Source organism: Callospermophilus lateralis, chromosome 16 (genome assembly GCF_048772815.1).
Source record: "Callospermophilus lateralis isolate mCalLat2 chromosome 16, mCalLat2.hap1, whole genome shotgun sequence".
NCBI lineage: Eukaryota > Metazoa > Chordata > Mammalia > Rodentia > Sciuridae > Callospermophilus > Callospermophilus lateralis.
The window spans coordinates 91,992,652-92,013,269 of NC_135320.1; the positions used below are offsets into that span (position 1 = coordinate 91,992,652).

General features: G+C 42.5%; 2 protein-coding genes across 5 annotated transcripts in view; both read right to left on the bottom strand.

Moving 5' to 3' along the window:
- The window catches only part of Znf7 (zinc finger protein 7), a 121,715-nt gene that overhangs the window by 71,440 nt on the left and 29,657 nt on the right, over positions 1-20,618 (bottom strand). The window lies entirely within an intron of this gene.
- Znf16 (zinc finger protein 16) lies at positions 5,035-10,811 on the bottom strand. The gene has a single exon (XM_076835553.2). The coding sequence runs from the start codon at positions 10,735-10,737 to the stop codon at positions 8,992-8,994; it is 1,746 nt and encodes a 581-aa protein (XP_076691668.2). The 5' UTR covers positions 10,738-10,811; the 3' UTR covers positions 5,035-8,991.

The window sequence follows — 20,618 nt, forward strand, 5'->3', positions numbered from 1 at the left end:
CCAAGATGAAGGGTCACAGCTTTTCCTGGAAAGATTTTCAGCCTGTTCTCCTGGGTTCCAGGTAATAGCTAGTCCTTACACTCAATTCACATCACTTGCCTGCTCTGTTCTAGTACCACGTGTGAAGACAACATCCTTATAGAAACTGTCAGCCATATCCCATGAGGATGTGAGGTCCACTCCTTGTAACACATCATACACGCGGTATATTATATATACTTATGTCGCTTCTGCTTTTCTTATTGAACCTTAGTACAGTATACTTACAAAGAATAGCCATTCTCATATTTGTTCAAACAAAGGAAAATTAGACATTTAGTTTCCCTTTCGATTGCAGCTACTTCTTTGTTTCTTTTATTGTTATATTTTGAGTGTGTGATGATTTCAAGGCCTTTTACCAACTCTACTCAATGCAGTTAACTGCTATTGTAATTATTAGTTAGCATTTAAATGCCTGGATCGTCAGCAAGTCACAAGGAGGCCCTGAACGTAGTTACTGTGTCCATTGAACACAGTGTGTTCTAGGGCTCCTGTACTGCAGATATGAACGTGGCCCCCTCAAGAGTCCTGACAGCTTTTAGTGGACAAGAGATTGAAAGGCCAAAATCTGAGCTCTAAGGGTCACTTGAGTGCTGAGAGCCATTAGCCAAGTAGGTATGACAATTTCCTTGCCAGTGTACCCCATGTTGCTTAAATGGGGTAAAATGAACTTGCCTTAGACATTTTGCAGCGACATTGCATGTAAGGTGACCTTGCTCAAGGACCAGGGCGGATCCGGGTTTAGGATTATTCCTGCTGGGAATAGGGCATATCCTGCTGCCTGAGTTCCTCTTGAGTTCTCATGGGATTCAGACAGTATTTTTGGGAGTCAGAAGCCCAGTGGAGGTGTGGATTTCCCCAGAACGTGTTTGTAGAAGGTCGGTGTGAGATCGGGAATAAAGAATTGCTGTTTGAATCTACAAAGCTGTGAGTGGCTCGTGATTTGTGCCCAGCCAGACTAGGGCACTTGAGATTCTTTGTTCATTGTTAAGAGTGACATGCTGAAAACTCCTTTTAAGCTGTTCATGCTGTTCTTACCAGTTTAACACAGTATCTCAGGGTTGGCAATGAGTATGTGCAGCTGGAGTGTGGCTCAGTGGCAGAATGCTTGCCTAGCATATTTGAGGCCCTGGGTTCTATCCCTGGTATCACACCATCAATCCCTTAGAAATTTAATTACAGTAGCTTACCCCACTGGGTTGTGGCTCAGTGGAAGAGCACTCACCTAGCACATGTGAGGGCCTGGGTTTGATCCTCAGCACCTCATAAAAATAAATAAAATAAAGGTATTGTGTCCAACTACAATTAAAAAATATTAAAAAAAATATGAGGGCTGGGGTTGTGGCTCAGTGGTAGAGTGCTTGCCTAGCACGTGTGAGGCACTGGGTTCGATCCTCAGCATCACATAAAGACAAAGGTATTGTGTCCACCTATAACTAAAAAATATATTTAAAAAAATGAAACATCATGAAACACTGATGTTTTCAATTCAAATTTATATAATTATTCACTTCTTTGATTTCATACTTATCTTTTTTTCTCTTATAGTAAACATCTTAGATCACAGTTATTTTAACACAAAATTGCTTGTATATTTTTATGTAATCACATTAGTGTAACAATACCAATATTATTAATAGTGTGATTATTAAAAAGTCTAACATTCCTTTGCAATTCTTGTTCCTAGGATATATCCCATTTGAGATTGTTACTCTGTTTTAAAGTAAATTGAAATAATTTGTTTTTAGGTAATTAAGACTCACTCTAGCCAGGTGCAGTGACATACTTCTGTAATACCAGTGGCTTGGGAGGCTTAGGAAGGAGAATCGTGAGTTCAAAGTCAGCCTCAGCAACTTAGTGAGACCCTGTCTGAAGGCTGGGGATGTGGCTTAGTGTTTAAGTACTGCTGGGTTCAATTCCCAGTACCAAAAAAAAAAAAAAAAAGACTAACTCTAAGCCAGGTACAGTCACATCTGTAAACCCAGTGACTCAAGAAGCTGAAGCAGGAGGATCACCAAGTTCAAGGCCAGCCTCAGCAACTTAGCGAGGCTCTGTCTCAAAATAAAAAATAAAAAGGATGTGACTCAGTGATAGAGCACAATCCCCAGTAGTGCACACACAAATAACTCTAGGCCGGGCATGGTTGTGCACGCCTGTAATCTCAGAGGCTCTGGGGGCAGAGGCAGCAGGATCATGAGTTCAAAGCCAGCCTCAGCAATTTAGTGAGGCGCTAAGCAACTCAGGGAGACCCTGTCTCTAAATAAAATACAAAATAGGGCTGGGGATGTGGCTCAGTCGTGAGTTCAATCCCTGGTAATTTTAGGATTACATTTTTCAATTTTACATAATGTTGTTTTATGGTTATGCACAATAAAGTAAATTCAGAGAAGTCTGTTGCTGTCTTCCTCTCCCTCAGTCACCATTTTTAAAAGGTAATGGTTTACCCTTCCGGTTTTTTTTTTTTTTAAACATGAAATTTATTTAATTTTGTGTCTGTTGTGTGGTGTTACTGGGATTGAACCCAGGGCCTTGCATATGGTAGGCAACCGCTCTGCTGCTGAACTATATACCCAGCCCTACCCTTCCATTTTTTTTTTTTTTTTAAATACCTTTATTGGCTGGGTGCAGTGGCGAATGCCTATAATCCCAGTGGCTCTGGAGGCTGAGGCAGGAGGATCACAAGTTCAAAGCCAGCCTCAGCAAAGGCGAGGCACCAAGCAACTCAGGGAGACCCTGTATCTAAATAAAATACAAAAAGGGCTGGGGATGTGATTCAGTCATGAGTGCCCTAAAGTTCAATCCCTGGGTATCAAAACAAAACATAAAAACCTTTATTGTTTTATTTTTATGTGGTGCTGAGGATCGAACCCAGTGCCTCATAGATGCAAGGCAGGCACCTAACTGATCTATATCCCCAGCCCTGCTTCCATTCTTAACAGCTCCAGGTGCATGTCAGTATACAGTAGCATTCTGTGCCTCTGTTCTGCATCTTCGAGGCCTTACCTAACAGGGTTCGGGTTTTCTTTGTTCTTATGTAGCTGTGTGCCCTCCAGTATGTGAACATGCCACAGTGGGTGCAACCAGTCCACTGCTGCTAGACCCCGGGCTGTTTCCTGTCTTTTGCTATTAAAATCAGTGCTGTAATGAGTAGTTTTATACCCATCTTTTCTTTCTTCTTGCCAATTCAGTTTTGGGATACATTCTAGAAATTGCTTGGTCAATGTGCAATTGTAAATGCATCTTTGCTAAATATTGTTTGGTTTCTTTCCATGGGGTTGTTCCAAGACTTTGAATCAAGTATATTGTCAAATATTTTGGGTTTTGCTAGTCTGAGGTGAAATGATTTAATTTTGCATCTTGTGAGTGAAGCTGAGCACCTTTTCATGTTTGAGGACGGCTATAGTTTGTTCCTGCCAAAATTCATGTTGGGGCTTAGTCCATGGGGATGGTATTAAAGAGGTAATTAGGAGCTGGGGATGTAGCTCAGTGGTACAGTACCTGCCTAGCATATGTGAGGCCCTGGGTTCCACACATGGTCATTAGAGCTCCACCTTCAAGAAGGAATTCAGTAGCTTCCCTGAGGGTACATCAGTTATCTCCAGAATTGGTGGTTATAAACCCAACCTGCACCTCCCCTCCCTCTCTTTCACCATGTGACCTCTCTTCTAGATGCTCTGCTTCCACCATGAGGCCTCACAAGAAGCTGAGCAGATGCTGGTACCATCCTCTTAAGAGCTCCTGGGCAATGAGCCAAAGTAAACCTGTTTCCTTTTAAATTATCAGCTTTGGTTATTTGGGTACAGTAACAGAAAACAGACTAAAACAAAGGCTATTTGTTTATTTTCTGCTTGTTTTTCTGTAGGGATCCTGGTCCTTTCCCCTCTTTTGTTTTAGAAGTGCTGTTCTCTGCCTGTGATATGACTTGCAGGTATTTTTTTTTTAAACCCTATGTTTTCCAGGTACAGTGGCATATGCTTGTAACCCCAGCTACTCAAGAGGTTGAGACAGGGGAATCCCAAGTTTGAGACCATCCTTGGCAACTTAATGAGATCCTGTCTCAAAATGAGAGGTTGTGGTTGTGACTCAGTGGTAGAGTGCTCACTTAGCATGTGTGAGGCCCTGAGTTTGATCGTCAGCACCACATAAAAATAAAGAAATAAAATAAAGATACTGTGTCCAGGGCTGGAGATGTGGCTCAAGCGGTAGCGCGCTCGCCTGGCATGTGTGCGGCCCGGGTTTGATCCTCAGCACCACATACAAACAAAGATATTGTGTCCACCGAAAACTAAAATAAATAAATATTAAAATTCTCTCTCTGAAAAAAAAAAAAAGACAAACACTCATATGCACTGGGGTAGTTCTGTGGTAGAGCAATTGCCCAGCATATGCTTGACCCTGAGTTCAGTTCCAGTACTGAAACAAGAACCCTTATTTTAAACACCCTAACTTATCAATTGTTTAAGATTAAAAATTGAAACAAAAACTCTCTGATAGTCTTTTTTGGGTGTAAAATTAGAACTTATATTTAAGTAATCAATTTGACACTAGAGAGAAATGTTTTTATTTATTTATTTAGTATTTTAGTAATAGAGGGACACAGTATCTTTATGTTGTTTATTTATTTTTATATGGTGATGAGGATCAAACCCAGTGCCTGACATGTTCAAGGCAACCACTTTGCCACTGAGCCAAAACCCCAAACCCCAGAGAGAGATATTTTAAAGAGCAACCTTCAAGCCAGGTGTGGTAGTACATGCCTCTAATCCCAATGGCTTGGGAGGCTGAGGCAGGAGGATTGCAAGTTCGAAGCCAGCCTCAGCAACTTAGCAAGGCCCTGAGCAACTTAGTGAGACCCTGTCTCTAAATTTAAAAAAATAAATAAATAAATAAATAAAATATATATATATATATATAATATATATGTGTATGTATATGTGTATAAGTATACACACACACATATATATATATATATATATATAAATATAAAAGGGCTGGTAAGGTGGCTTGGTGGTTGAGCACCCCAGGGTTCAATCTGCAGTACCAAAAAAAGAAAAAAAAAAGTAACCTTCAAAATCAGTTATAAATGTATATCCTGGTCTGTGAGAGCATGGGGCACTACCTAACTAGCTGCATCTCAGCTGGACCACTTACCTGGAGCTCAGAGTGTAAGAATCAGTCATCACCAGCCCCTGTTATGAGAAGGGGTGGCCAAGCTCTGACACCCCATGGGGAGGTGGTGGCTGGTCTCTGACATCCTGCTCACCCTGTGGTCACCTGAGAAGCAGATGGGAGTTGTCTAACACCCTGCTCTCAGTGACAAATGGACTCCCACTGGAAAATTTGAGACTGATGATGGATGCTGCTTTCACACCTAGGAGGTATGTAAACTTTGTGTAATGGGGACTGACTTGGATCTGATTATGGTCAGAGAGAGGGGTTGGGGTCCAGTCCCCATGTGCAGGCAGGGGCTTGAGGTATCTGAACTTCTTTGCAGGGAATATGGAGGGGTAAGGCTCAAACTGATTCCATTCAAACAATAAGTGAACCCACATTGCTTGTCACACGGTTTGAGAGGCATCTGGACTTTGCTGTATTCCCTCCTCACTGCATGTTTTCCTGTTCATACTCTTGCTTAGGCATTGCATACTCTTGCCAGAATGGTCTTGGGAGCTCAGTAAACATCATGCCTCCTTAGCTCTGGAAGTGCTAGAGAATTTAAGTGGTGGAATTATGTGTGATATCTTTTCCGCTTTTCTCAATTTGCATTTGGTACAATGATGCCAATTTTAAAATAAAAAAAATAAATAAACTGGGGAAGCCACTTTTAATTTTTTTTTTTTTTTTGTAGATGGACACAATACCTTTGTTTTATTTATTTATTTTTTATGTGGTGCTGAGGATTGAACCAAGTGCCTCACATGTGCCAGCCTGGGGAGCCACCTTTAAAATCAGGATTGTCATGCTCTCATGTGCCTGCCACCTTACTGCTGTCCTCATTGGTGGCCCCACCCTGCAGGAGGTGGACAGGGATGCTGGCTATCCCTGCAGCAGCCAGAACCCCCCAGGTCACACATGGAGCTGACCAAGGGCAGAGAGTGGGATGAGCCCTTTTTGTAAGTGCCATCTGGACACAGGCAGTAGCCAGGGCAGAGAGAGCAGGATAGCGGCAAGATGGGGATCCTCCAGTCAACTGCTATGAGAAAGGCTTCCCCCAACTTGTTTCCTACCATGATATTCCAGGAATTAAGTATTTAGGGTCTTTTGAGAAAAATATACCATGATTAAAAAAAAAAAAAGTAGGCCTTCCTTTTCTTTCTATGCTGCAGGGAGTGATCTCAAAACTCCAGAGGTGGCTGTTTCTCTGCAGGGATTTGCCTTGGGTAAGGGTGTGGCGGTGGAGGTGGAGGTGAAACCTTAGAGCAGAGTGCAGATGTTGCTTTTGGGTTGAGACTTGGGGCACAGCCCATCCAGCTCAAGTCCAGACCTTCCCTACTCCTAGCCAACTCTTCCTTTTCTTTTCTTCACATTGTCCACAACTTCCCTATCCCCATTTTTAGTGGATGATCTTGCCTCTTCTGTCCTGGAACCTCACCTTCCCACCATACCTACAAACCTAACTATATTGTCCATTTTCTCTGTACCTGGAGCAATGTAGAAGCCTCTGACTGTTCAAAACTTACCCCTCTTGGCTTTGGAAGGGCTTAATTCATTCTACCTTCCACTTCCACCAGCCTCACACTGCCTGGCTCCTTCCTGCCCTCCTACTCCAACGAAGCAGGTCTTTGGGCAGCCACATCTCTTCACCACAGCGTTTGATGTGGTAACCTCTCCTGGTCACTTGCGTCTCTCTTCCCCACAGGTGCTGTGTTGCTCCTCCTGCAACAATATTTAATGCTGGGTGTCTCAAGACCCACCTTCTCACTAGCCAATGCTCAGTGTTGGGAGTATCAGTCCTCTGTCCCAAGTTCCCTTCCTAGTCCTCTCCCTAGTTTTCTCATGCTTTTCCAGAGATTCATATCCCATTTTATTATTATTTCTGGCAGTGCTTGGAACTGAACTCAGGGCCCCAGACATGTTAAGCAAAAGCTCTACCACTAAGCTACATTCCTAGTCCCACATCTTAAAAAATGCCAGTGATGGGGCTGGGGACGTGGCTCAAGAGGTAGCGCGCTCGCCTGGCATGCGCGGGGCTTTGGGTTTGATCCTCAGCACCACATAGAAATAAAATAAAGATGTTGTGTCCATCAAAAACTAAAAATAAATATTAAAAAAAACTCTCTCTTAAAAAAAAATGCCAGTGATTTTCAAGTTTACATCTCCATCCCAAATCTGCTTTAAGGTTCAGATTCATTTAACAGCTCTCTATTTCTCCACTTGGATTCTTGTAGACACCTAGGATTCCCTGGTAGAGAACAGCTACAAGTTGCAGGGCTGCTGCACAGATGGTTCTGGAATCTTTCCTGAAGTTGGCCCCAAACCTGTTTCTTTAGCTCTCCTAGTGATTCTGAGATTCTAATATTCTATGAATGGTAATATCTAACCAAGGCTGCCACGACCAGGATGTTTAGTTCTCACAAAACTGACTGAAGCAAGAACTCAGGTCCATGCTAGGCTGCATGTTCCTCCTGAGGAACAGTGCTAGGAAGAGGTGAGAAGGGAGGGATCCTCAGAGGCTGTGGCAACTGCTCAGGAACCATCCACTGTACACGGGAAACCACTGCACAGCACAAACTACACTCCTGATCAAGACATCATACCTTGATTCCTACAACAACTGTGAGCCCCTGGCAAAGCCTGGCCCTGAGAGTCACCTACCACAGGGTAGCTGCCTAAAGCCAGGTTGCAAACTTCTTCTGTAAAGGCTAGAAAGTAAATACTCTGGTTTGGTGGGCCATATGATGTCTAACTACTCAACTCTGCCACACAGAAGCTGCTGTAGATATGTGTAAGCAAATAGGCATGGCTGTACCCCAACAGAACTTTTATTTACTGACAGGTGGTGGGTCAGATTCTGTCTGGGTCCTGCGACACTCTGTTGTTGCAACTTGCTGGCTGGAGTTCAGAGGCCTCTCTTGTAACATCTATGTTGCACCTAACCTTTCTCCTTTTCAGGGCATAGGGGACACTAAGGAGGTGGGCCCTAGGGCAGGGCACCTGGTACTTGCTTAAAAGATGTCTGGTGATGAAGATTGATCTGGGAGAAGATTGACCCTGGAAGCTTCCTCACTGGAAAAGGAGGTACAAAGAGAGAGCTGCCATTGTGGGTCCAGCACTGGAGGCACAGAAACCAGAGGCTGGGACCTGGGTCATAGCACAGCAGCAAGGAGGATGACTAACTGACCACAGGTATGCACAGGGAAGCAAGGCAGGGGGTCTGGGTACAAGTTGCAGAAAGGGAGGGATAGAAGAATGAATAATTGGCATACCACCTCTGGGGACAATAAGAGAGCAATCAGACCTGAAAACTCCCTCCACTTGATGTCATATTAAAAAAAATGTGTGTGCATATGTATGTATGTATATATGCGTGTGTGTATATATATGTATACATATACATATATATAGAGTCACTGACAGAGAACTCACTCCCATGACTAACCAAAGAGTTACTGTGGTTATCTCCAATCAAAGATCACTTTACTTTTTGGTAATTTTCATCATCATGATAAACTTCATTCATGAATATGTGGCCCTCATGTTCTTTGCCACCTAACCAATGTGATAGTCTGCTCATAAAAGTAAAACAGAAAAAACATAGACGAGAGGTCACAGGATCTGAAAGCAATGGAAGGGGAGGGAGTCTGGAAAGAGTGTTTCCAAGGAGGGCTCCAGGCTTTGTATCGAGTGGAGGGCAGTGAGTCAGCCTCAGGCCTGGGAAGGAGAGGCTGAAACAAGGATCCATAGGTGTCAGAAAGGAACCATGGTTCAGTTTTACTCCTTTTAGCCTACAAGTTACTCCCTGGTATGAATCAACTGGTGTTTAATCAGCTTTGACCGCTGGCTGAAGGCTTTCCCACAAGTAGCGCAGTTGTAGGGCTTCACCCCAGTGTGAATCCTCTGGTGTTGGATCAGAACTGAACGCTGACTAAAGGCCTTCCCACACTCACTGCATTTATACGGCCTCTCACCAGTGTGGATTATCTGATGCTGAATAAGGTGTGAGCTCTGGCTGAAGCCCTTACCACACTCAACACACGTATAGGGCTTCTCTCCAGTGTGAACTTTCTGGTGGTGAATGAGATTGGAGCTTCGGTTGAAGGCCTTACCACACTGGTTACATTCATGGGGTTTCAACCCATTATGAATCCTCTGGTGCTGAATAAGGGTTGAGCTCTGGCTAAAGGTCTTTCCACACTCAGTGCATTCATAGGGTTTCTCTCCAGTGTGGACTCGCTGGTGAAGGATGAGGTTGGAGCTGCGACCAAAGGTCTTCCCACATTCGCGGCACTCGTAGGGCTTGTCGCCAGTGTGCACGCCCTGATGCTGGATGAGGGCTGAGCTGTGGCTGAAGGCCTTTCCACAGATACCACATCCATACGGCTTCTCTCCTGTGTGGATTATCTGGTGCTTCCTGAGCACTGAGCTGTAACTGAAAGCTTTTCCACACACGCTGCACACATGAGGTTTCTCTCCAGTGTGAACTCGTCGGTGCTGAATAAGGCTGGAACTCTGACTAAAGGCTTTCCCACAGTCGCTGCACTTGTAAGGCTTCTCTCCAGTGTGAACCCTGTGATGCTTAATGAGGTTGGAGACGCGACTGAAGGGTTTGCCACAATCATTACATTCATAGGGCTTTTCTCCAGTGTGAACCCTCTGGTGCTTCCTGAGGTGTGCACTCTGGCTGAAGGCCTTCCCACACTCCTTACACTCGAAAGGCTTCTCACCCGTGTGAACCCTGTGGTGTTTAATGAGATTTGAGCTCCGCCTGAAGGCCTTACCACATTCCTCACACACATATGGTTTCTCCCCTGAATGGATTCTTTGATGCTGAATGAGGTTGGAGCTGCGCCTGAAAGCCTTCCCACATTCCTTGCATTCATAGGGCTTCTCATTCATGTGAGACTTTTGGTGCTTCTTAAGGCTTGAGTTCTGGCTGAAGGCTTTCCCACATTCATTACACACACTCAGCTTCTCACTGCTGGGGAGACCCTGATGCCCAGCAGGGCCAGTGTGCCCCTGGTAGGCTTTCCTATTCCAGTGAGCTCGCTGGGGTTTTTTAACAACTGAGTTCTGACTGAAGGGTGTTCCACGTTCACTGCACTCACAGGACTTCTCTCCAGTGCTGTTTATCTGATGCTGAATAAGGTCAAGGTTGCCACTGAAGGTTTTTCCACACCCATTACATATGAGTGGGCTTTCACCTATGGGAAGCCCCTCAGGGCCACTTAGGTACACACTGTGTTGAAAGCTCTGGCCATCTGTGTCATCTGGATGTAGCTTCTCTTTTGTAGGGACTTCCTGATGTGTCATCTGGCTGGGGCTCAGATTGAAGCTTTGGTTAACACCACTGCAGTCCAGACCTTTCTCCCCTAAAGGGCCCTTAAGGAGCACTGTTACTGACATCAAATCTCCATCCTGGTGTGTGGATTGCCCCAGGCTCTTGCCTTCAGGGACACCCCAGTCTCTGGCTAATATGTCATCACAAAGTCCTCCAAGCTCAGATACCTGGGAAATATCACCAGCACAGTCTTCTGACATTTCTGCCTGTGATTCCAAATCCTCCAAAACGTCTTCTTTTGGGTGAAACTCCTTGTCCTCTGTCCTAATACCACAATCTGAAACAACAAACACTAAAGTTATATGACAGGAACCGCAGACACAGATGGGTCTGCAGAGCTGCTGACCTCACCTCTATGGAGGAGCTGGTGAAGAGAGCAGAGATCCCACTGCCAGCAGCAGCCCCTGGTCTTGCAAAAAGCCCAGGGAGAGGCTGTAAGAGCTGAGGTGACAAGGTGCAGGGGAGCTAAGGATGATCAAGATCCCACCCTCGGGGCTGTGGGTATAGCTCAGTGGTAGAGTGCTTACCTAGCATGTATGAGGCATTGGGTTTATAAATAAAAAAATAAAGGTAAAAATAATACAATAACATTATTAAAAAGAAAGAAAGAAAGGAAGGAAGGAAGGGAGGGAGGGAGGGAGGGAGGGAGGGAACCCACCCTCCCTAGGATCCACATTCAGGAATGCACCAGCCTGCACACTGGCTCAGGTCAAGACTCGGGGTGGCTTTTGGCTCCCACTTCCTGTCACACCCATAGTAGGCCATCAGCAAGGTCAGTGAGCTCTAATTGAGAATATGCCCCAATTCAGGTGCCCTCCCAATCATACAAGGAAAATCACATGCTTTCTTACATTGTTACACATTTTACCCTTTTTTCTTCATACCAAAAACCTCTTAGGCCTATCTTTGTTCTCTCAGTACCAGCTGGAGGCATTCAGGCTTGGTCTCAGGATTCACCAGCATGGGAGATAAAGCCTGCTTCAGATGAGCAGCAGCCTGTTCCTTTATAAGAAGCAAAGCCAGTTCCAAGTTATGGTGCTCACCCTGCCTGGAACACTCTCCATGTGGCCTTCCTGCTGGCCTCTGCTCAAACACACCTTGCTAGACAGCCTTTCCCTGACCACTGTATGCATGCCAACCCCCTTCTCTTCATCACCTGTCCCTGCTGTCTCCTATACTGCCTGGACCACTCCCTGACATAGGACTGCCAGCTGCAGTCACTATTGCTTAGTGGTGAGGGGTACCCTTCCAGTACCCTGTGCTGCCTCCTTGGTCTGATGGTACCTTTGTCCTGTTCTCTCAGTGCTTCTCCCTATTCTGTGACATCCAGAAGTTGCTTCCAGCATGGACATATCTGTGCCCAGGAGCTGCCAAAGGCATCACTACAGACTGATCTGGCCACATGGCCAGCCCTCACAGGCCCAGCTGCTGCCTGCTGCACTCATGTGTCTATGGTGAGGCTTCATGCTTCTCACAGGCACTCTCAGCCACAGTGCCCCTGCAGGATGGTACACCCATGGAACTGCTACCTATGCCTACAGGGACAGTGGTGCCTCTTTCCTTCCTGTTGCCCTTTGTGTCATATTCCACACAGACTGCTGGAACCCGGGCTCCATGGGGTTTAGAAACATTGTGGGCACATGCTGTTGGGCTTCTAGGAGGGTTAGCAGGACAAGCACGGTCTGCACGGGGGAGTCAGCCCTGCCACGGATAGCCTGGAGCTTCTGTACCTCCACTCTCCTGCCAAGACTTGCGGGGAGTCCTTTCTCTCTTTCATCTGTGTGGAAAAGGGTCAGGATGGGGATCAATGAAGGCTGTGGCAATGACACAGCAGTCAGTAATAATTTTCTGTACAGGTCAAAGAGAACCTATCTGAAGCTTTTTGGTTGCTTGGTTTGTCAAATGATCTTTGTTGTTTTTTAAAAAACAACCCTTAAAAACCCCTCAAAACCAGTATAAGCCTGCTAGCCATAAAATACAGTCTGCCAGTGGAATCTGGTGTCCTGACTGAATGTCACTGGTGTGACAATAGGTCTTTCTAGCCTGAGTCACTGTTTAAATCAGTTTTATTGAGACAGGAATAAAAAATGAATTCTGTGAATGGTAGAAGATCACTTTATGGACTTATTAAATTTGATGTACTTCATCTCTGCAACCTGCAAACTGTAGCAAAGAATGATAAAAAGTTCTTTAGAAAGGAAATATAAAAATCAGAAAAATGGTTTCCATTTAGGAAAATCTAGGAAATATTACTAAAACTTATGTTTAAAGGCAAAGGAAAAGATCTGACAGTAAACAGTTGCCTGCAGTACACTCTTATGTACTGGGAGTCAGCCCTTCTAGCACAAAATCATCTGAGAGTATTTCCTTTGGGAGACAATACCTTTCTGTGAATGGTGTTTGAAAAATGGCTTTCAGATGTTTGCAACATGGCTTCAAGTCCGTCAGCCATGACCACATTCCTGGGATCCCACATGACTGTCACCTGTCACAGATCATGGGGTGTAGCAGCAATCTCAGTGCAAGGCCAGCCCACCTGTGGTGCAGACCCCAAAGAAACACCTCACATTCAGGTGGCTCCACTATGCTCACCTCTTGCGGGGGAATCTGTTTCCATTTCAGGATTTATTAGGGTGGAACTCACACTAAGGAAGTTAACTATTCTATAGTAAGCAACTTGGTGGCATTTAGTACATTCACAGTGCTATGCAACTACCCACCCTTCATTACGGAGCAGTCTCTTTGTTTAAAAATTTTTATTGTGGACAGACACTCTAGTGGCAATCTGATTCTGGTTTTTAAGCCTCTTTTCATTTGTTAGTCATTTATTTGTAGTCAGTCTTTTGCCCACCCATAGCCCTCCAAATCCATTGCCTGCTCCGGTAATGGGGATAGAACCAAGGGTTGCTCTCCACTGAGCTACTTCCCTAGCCCATTTTTCAAAATGTATTTTGAGACAGAATCTTGCAAGTTGCTGAGGCTGGTCTTGGACTTGCAAACCTGCCTCAACCACACAAGTTGCTGGGATGTGCCAGGCATGTGCCACCACACCTGGCTCCTTGTCCATTTTTAAGGTGGGTTGTTTTGTTGTTGGATTGTAAGACTTCTTTAATATATTCCAGTACTAGACCTTTATCACAACATGATTTACAAAGATTTGCCCCAATTATGTAGGATGTCTTTGCACTTTCTTGATAATGTCCTTTGACTGATCGAGTCAAATTCATTTATTTTTCTTTTGTTGCTTGTGCCTTTGATGTTCTAATGAATCCATTGCCAAATGCAGGGTTATGAAGATTTGCTCCTATTTCCTTCCAAGACTTTGATGCTTTCTAAGCTCTTAATATCTTTGATTCATTTCAATTAATTTCTGTTTACAGCATTGGTAGGAATCCAGCTTCATTTTTTTTTTTTTTTTTGTACTGGGGATTGAACCCAGAGGTGCTTTACCATTGAGATACAGCCCAAGTCCCCCGACCCTTTTTGAAAAATTGAGACTCAAAACTTGTGATCAAACTTTGCCTTGGGCTGGGGTTGTAACTCAGTGGTACAGTGCTTGCCTAGCATGTGCGAGGCATTGGGTTTGAGTCTCAGCACCACATATAAATAAAAATAATTAAAAAATCCATCAACAACTAAAAAATTAACAAAACCAAAACAAAATAAAACTTTGCCTTGAACTTGTGATCTTCCTCCTGAGCCTCCTGAGTTGCCAGGATCACAGGTGTGCACTGCTGTGCCTGGTTCCAACTCTGGGATGTTGGGTTGCGTGGGGATGTCTACTTGTTACAGTGCCATGTGTTGAAGGGCTATCTTTCCTCATTGACTGGAAGATCTTATCATCCCTGCTAAAAAGCAACTGGTCACAGATGTATGGATTTATTTCTAGATAGTCAATTCCATCTTCATGACAGGACCAAACAATTTTGACTACTGCAGTTTTGTAGTAAGCTTGAAACTGAGTCATGTAAATCCTCTAACTCTGTTCTCCAAGACTGGCCATTCAGGGCCCTTTGTAATTCCACATGAATTTAAGGATGAACTTTTTAGGTTCTGCAAAAAAATGCCACTGAAATTTTGATGGAAATTGCACTGAATCTGTATGCCATTTTGAATAGTTTGAGCATCTTAAGAATATTAAGTCCTCCAAGTTGTGAACACAGGATGTCTTCTGTTTTTTTGCTTGCTTTGATCTCTTTTAACAATGTTTTGCAGTCTTTGGTGAATAAGTTTTATATCTTCTTGGTTAAAATTATTCCCGGGATTTCCCCCTACCATTGATGCTAATGTAAATAGAAGTGTGTTCTTAATTCCCCTTCAGATTGGTTCGTTGCTGGTGTGTGTAAACAGTGATCTGGGCCCCAAAATTTTGCTGAATTTATTAGCTCTAGTAGTTTTCCTGTGGATTTTGTGGTTCATATATATGGAGTTGTCTTATGCAAATCATTTTACATCTTTCTTTCTGCTTTGGACATTGGTTATTTCATTTTCTTGTCTAACTGCTCTGGAATCTGTACTTCCAGTACAATGCTGAGCAGCAGTGGTGATGCAGGCCATCTCTCTCCTGTTCCTGATATTAGGGCAAATGTTAGTCTTTTACTTCTGAGCATGATGTCAGCTGTGGTTTTCCCCATGTGCCTTTTATCAGTTTGTTTGTTTTTTTTTAAATCATGAAAGTTGGAATTTGCCCAGTTTTTTTCTGCATGAGTTGAGGTGATCATGGTTTTCATACTTCTTTCTGTTCCTTTAGTGGGTCACACTGATTGGCTCTCTTGGAGCTGAAATATTCTTCTACTCCTGGGCTAAACCCCATGTGGTCATAGGATAGAATACTTTTAAGATGTTCCTGGATTTAGTTTGATATTATGCTTTTCAGAGATTTGCATCTTTAGCCATAAGTGATACAGGTTTGTAATTTTCTTTTTTTATAGGCTCTTTGTTTGGCTTGGGTATCAGGGTATTTATTGCTGGCCTCACAGAATAAATTAATGTTCCCTCCTCTTCAATATTCTGAAAGAATTGGGAAAGCTGGGTATTCATTAAATGCTAGCAGTGAAGGTAGTTTAATTCTTAACTTTTCTTTGCTGGGAGTTTTAATTACTAATTCAAACTTGTTATTTGTTATTGGTATATTTAGATAGAGTCAGTTTTCATAATTTTTGTGTTTCTATAAATTTGTTGTTTTCTTACAGGCTATCTAACCTGTGGTACAAAACCATTCACAGTATTATATCTTCCTTTTTTGGTTTCCTACTTTCAGTCACATCATCTTTTATTTATTTTAGTTTTACGTGGACACAATATCTTCACTTCATCTCTATGTGGTGCTGAGGATCAAACCCCGTGCCTCACACATGCTAGGTGAGCACTTTACCACTGAGCCACAACCACAGCCCATCAGTCACATCATCTTTTGTCCTTTGTAAATCTAAGGGTTTTACCACTTGTGCTAATCTTTTCAAGAATTTTTGCCTGTGTTGATTCTATGGTTTTTCTATTTTACTCATCTTTGATCTAATCTTTATTATTTGCTTCCTTCTGTGAGCTTTGAGTTTAGTTTGCTCTTCTTTTTGTAGTTTCTCAAGATGTAAAGTTAGGTAACTGATTACATATCTTTCTTCCTTTAAAAAAATTTCTTTTTTTTTTTTAGTAGTAGATGGACACAATATTTTTATTTATTTTTATGTGGCACTGAGGATCAAACCCAGTGCCTCATGCTTGCGAGGCAAGCACCCTACCACTGAGCTACAATCTCAGCCCTCTTTCTTCCTTTTTAATGAAGATATTTATTTCAATAAACCTTTCTTTTGGCGTTGCCTTTGCTGCATTTATGTTTTGGTAGGTTGTGTTCTCAATCATTTAATCTGTAGATATTGTTTAGTTTTCCTTGTGATTTCTTTGAGCCACTGCAGCTTTACTTCTACATCTTTGAAATTTTCCAGTTTTCCTGCTGTTATTGGTTAAAAATACTTTGTATGATTTTAATCTTGTTTTTTTTTTAAAAAAATTTTTAGTTGTAGATGAACACAATACCTTTATTTTACTTATTTTTTTTAATGTGGTGTTGAGGATCAAACCCAATGCCCCACACATACTAGGCAAGTGCTCAACCACAAGAGCCACAACCCCAGCCCTTAATCTTGACTTGTTTTGTGACCTGATATAGAGTATATGTTCTACGTAGAGCTGAGAAGAATGTGTATCTGCTCTTTATTTTTTTAAATATTTTTTTTGTAGTTGTAGATGGACAGAATGTCTTCATTTCATCTGTTAATTTTTATGTGGTGCTGATGAGGATCAAATCCAGTGCCTCACGCATGCTAGGCAAGCGCTTTGCCACTGAACTACAGCCCCAGCCCAGTTATCTGCTCTTTTGAGTGGAATGTTTTGTCCATCTCTTAGGTTGTTTGGGTTTCCACAACAAGATAACTTAGGGACTGAAAATACAGCTCAATCGTAGAGCACCTGCTCAGTAATATGCAAGATCCTGGGCTCAGTCCCCACTATACTCCCCATCCCAAAACAACAAAGTCTTAGACTGGGTAATTTATAAACAACAGAAATTTATTGCTCATCACTTTGGAGGCTGGAAAGTCCAAGATCAAGGTGCCAGCAGATTCACTGTCTGGTGAGGCTTGTTTCTCATAGATGGTACCTTTTATATGTTCTCATGTAGTAAAAGAGAAAGACAAAGGGCAACCAAGATATCTCAGCCCTCTTCTACAGGGGCTCTACACTTATGATCCTAGTCATCTCCCCATATCCTCATTTTAACATCGATACATCAGGGATTCATAGCAGAAATGAGTTTCAGAAGGACGGAAGCATTCAAGTCCGATTATTCTCAGTGTCACTCAAGTCCCCTCTTCCCTTGATGACATTCTGTCTAGATGTTCTAGCTGTGCTTTGGGATAAGGGTACTGAGGTCTCCATATAATGACCTCCTTCCTTTCTGGTAAGAAATTTTGACTTAGTTTGTTTTGTCTGATATTAGCATAGTCATCCCAGTTCTCTTTGGGTTATGATTTACATGGAACATCTTTTTCACATCTCACTTCACTAAAAGCTTATATCTTTGAATCTAAAGTAAGCCTTCTGTAGACAGCATACAGTTGGACTGTGCTTTTCTATTCATTTTGTCAATACCTGCCTTCTGACTGGAAAGTTTAATCCATTTACATTTAAAGTGATTAGTAAAAAGGAAGGACATTTTGCTATTTGTTGTTGTTGATACCAGGGGTTGAAACCAGGTATACTTAACCACTCAGCCACATTCCTAGCCCTCTTTTATTTTGAGACAGGGCCTCATTAAGTTGCCGAGGCTGGCTTTGAACTTGAAATCCTCTTGCCTCAGCTTTCTGAGCCTCTGGGATTACAGGTGTGTGTCACCTTGCCTGGCTTTGCTATGTGTTTTTGGTATATCTTTTACTGTGCATCCCTTAATTCCTCTATTGCTGCCTACTTTTGGGTTCAGTTAATTTTTTGCAAAAGTAATTTTCTCTTTAATTCCTTCTGTATACATTTGCCATATATTTTCTTAGTGTTTACATGAACATCCTAAAACAAGTGATACCAACTTAGCTTCAATAGTCACAAAAATTCTGCTCCTATATAGCTCTTATAATTTGCAGTCATCAAAAATTACTTTAGGCCTGGTGTGGTGGTGCATGCCTGTCATGCCAGTGGCTAGGGAGGCTTAGACAGGAAGATTGTGAGTTCATAGCCAGCCTCACCAACTTATTGAGACCCTGTCTCTAAATTTAAAAAATATAAAAAAGAACTGGGGATGGGGCTCACTGGTTGAGTGACCCTGGGTTCAATCCCTAGTACAAACAAAAATTATTCATTATAGGCTCAAAATATTTTATAGGCTGATTGGGCTGGAGGTGTAGACCAGTGGTAGAATGCATTCTTAGAATGTGTGAGGCCCTGAGTTCAATTTCCAGCCCCTGAAAAGCAAACCAAACCACAGACTTGTTACTTTTTTTAAAAATATTTTACCAGTGTGGATGTGTAACCGATGTGATTCTGCAATTTGTATTTGGGGTAAAAATGGGAGTTCATAATCCACTTGAATCTATTATATGTAATATGAGATGTCAAGAGCTTTGTAATATTTTGAACAACCAATAAAAAAAAAAAGAAAAAAAATATTTTACCAGTTGTTGATGGACCTTCATTTATTTATCTGTGGTGCTGAGAATCGAACCCAGTGCCTCACAGATCATAGGCAAGTGCTCTACCACTGAGCCACAACCCCAGCCCCCAGACTTGTTACTTTTTATGTACTTGTTCTTTAAATCATGTGGGAAATAAAAAAGTGTCTTCACAAACCAAAAATACAATAATACCAATTTTTATACTTGCTTATATGTAATTACCTTTATTCGAGGTCTTTATTTCTTGTATGTCTTGGAGTCTCTGTCTACTGTCCTTTCATTTAACCTTTAGGACCATAACAAACCCCCTCAAGCTGTTGTCTATTTGGGAATGTCTTAGTTTCTCTTTTAGTTTGAAAGATAATTTTTGCCACATTTAAAATTCTTGGTTGAATCACTAAGCACTTTAATATTTCATCCCACTGCATTTTTAAAAAAATATATTTATTTTTATTTTTTAGTTTTTGGCGGACACAACATCTTTGTTTGTATGTGGTGCTGAGGATCGAACCCAGGCCGCATGCATGCCAGGCGAGTGCGTTACTGCTTGAGCCACATCCCCAGCCCCCATCCCACTGCATTTTGACCTCCATGAATTCTGAAGAAAAATCAGCTATTAACCTTATTGATTGAGATCCCTTGTACTGGAGGAGTCTCTTTTTTCTTGTTACATTGTCTTTGAACAATTTAATTAAAACAAGACTTGGTGTGGATCTTTCAGTTTATCCTACTGGGTCTGTTGAGCTTCTTGGACATGTAGATTTATATCTTTCATCAAATTTGGGACATTCTGACCATTATGTTTTCAGATGTTCTTGTTACCCCTTTTCCTTCTCTCCTCTTTCTTGGGTCCACAAATTATGTTCAAGTTTCAAACGACTAAAGATCCATTCAGATCTGTCAGCCCTGACCCCCCAAGAGGAAGAGGAAGCTAGTAAGGAGGGAAAAGGACAGAAAAGGCACAGAGAAACCAAATGTCCAAATTGCCATCATGGAAACAACTGAAGAATATGATGCAACAGACTGAAAAGACGGTTCAACAACAAGGAGAAACTAAGTCTCCAGCTACAAAGTTTGTGGCTATGATGGCTCTACTGAGCTGTCAAGTTAGTGGAGTACATGGAGAAAGCTACTGGACATATTTTCCAGATCCACCTTTAGTACACCCAGCTATGTGAACTGCAGAATCCATCCCAGTATTTACTAATGATACTCATATGCTGGGTGGTTTTACAGACACTCATATTACACCCATCCATGTGACTGGATTTAATTATACTAGTTACCGTGGACAACTACTTATATGTTGGTTCCATGATAAAACATGCTGGCTGTTTAAGGGTATCTTTTGAGGAAAAGACAGCATATGCGGGGAGGGGTGGCTAGACGAGTCAATCTACCTACCCCTGTGACTCAAGGACATATGTCTAACAGTTATTAAAATGGGACTTTCTCCTAACAAGCCAGTCATCTCTGCAGAACGTCCACCAATACCTTACTGTCCTAATTGTTCTGTAATAGAATTTGTTTGGTACCTTTCCTAAATGGATGGAATGAGCAAACGTCTTGCCAGTACAAGTTTCTAGAAATAGTGGATATATTTTGGACTGGACTCCAAGAATTGATAAAAAGACAATTATGTAAGGATGCCATGACTCCTGGAGGTTTCATTGGTAATATTCTAACCTTTGGCAAGGGTGGTTATTTGAAAAGCTCTCTGGTGCTTAATCGTAGCCTCAGACGTTCTACATTATACAGATAGCAGGAATTGCAAAAAGGGTTCCTGCTATGGCCTATGAGCCTGTGTTCAATCTCCATATGTTTTAGTTACTGGAAATGTAAGAGTTAAGAAAAAAGGTGAGGGCTGGGGATATGGCTCAAGCGGTAGCACGCTTGCCTGGCATGCGTGCGGCCCGGGTTCG

Bases quoted from the DNA above. Each gene is read 5' to 3' on its own strand.
- Znf16 (XM_076835553.2), bottom strand. From the start codon at position 10,737: ATGTCAGAAGACTGTGCTGGTGATATTTCCCAGGTATCTGAGCTTGGA.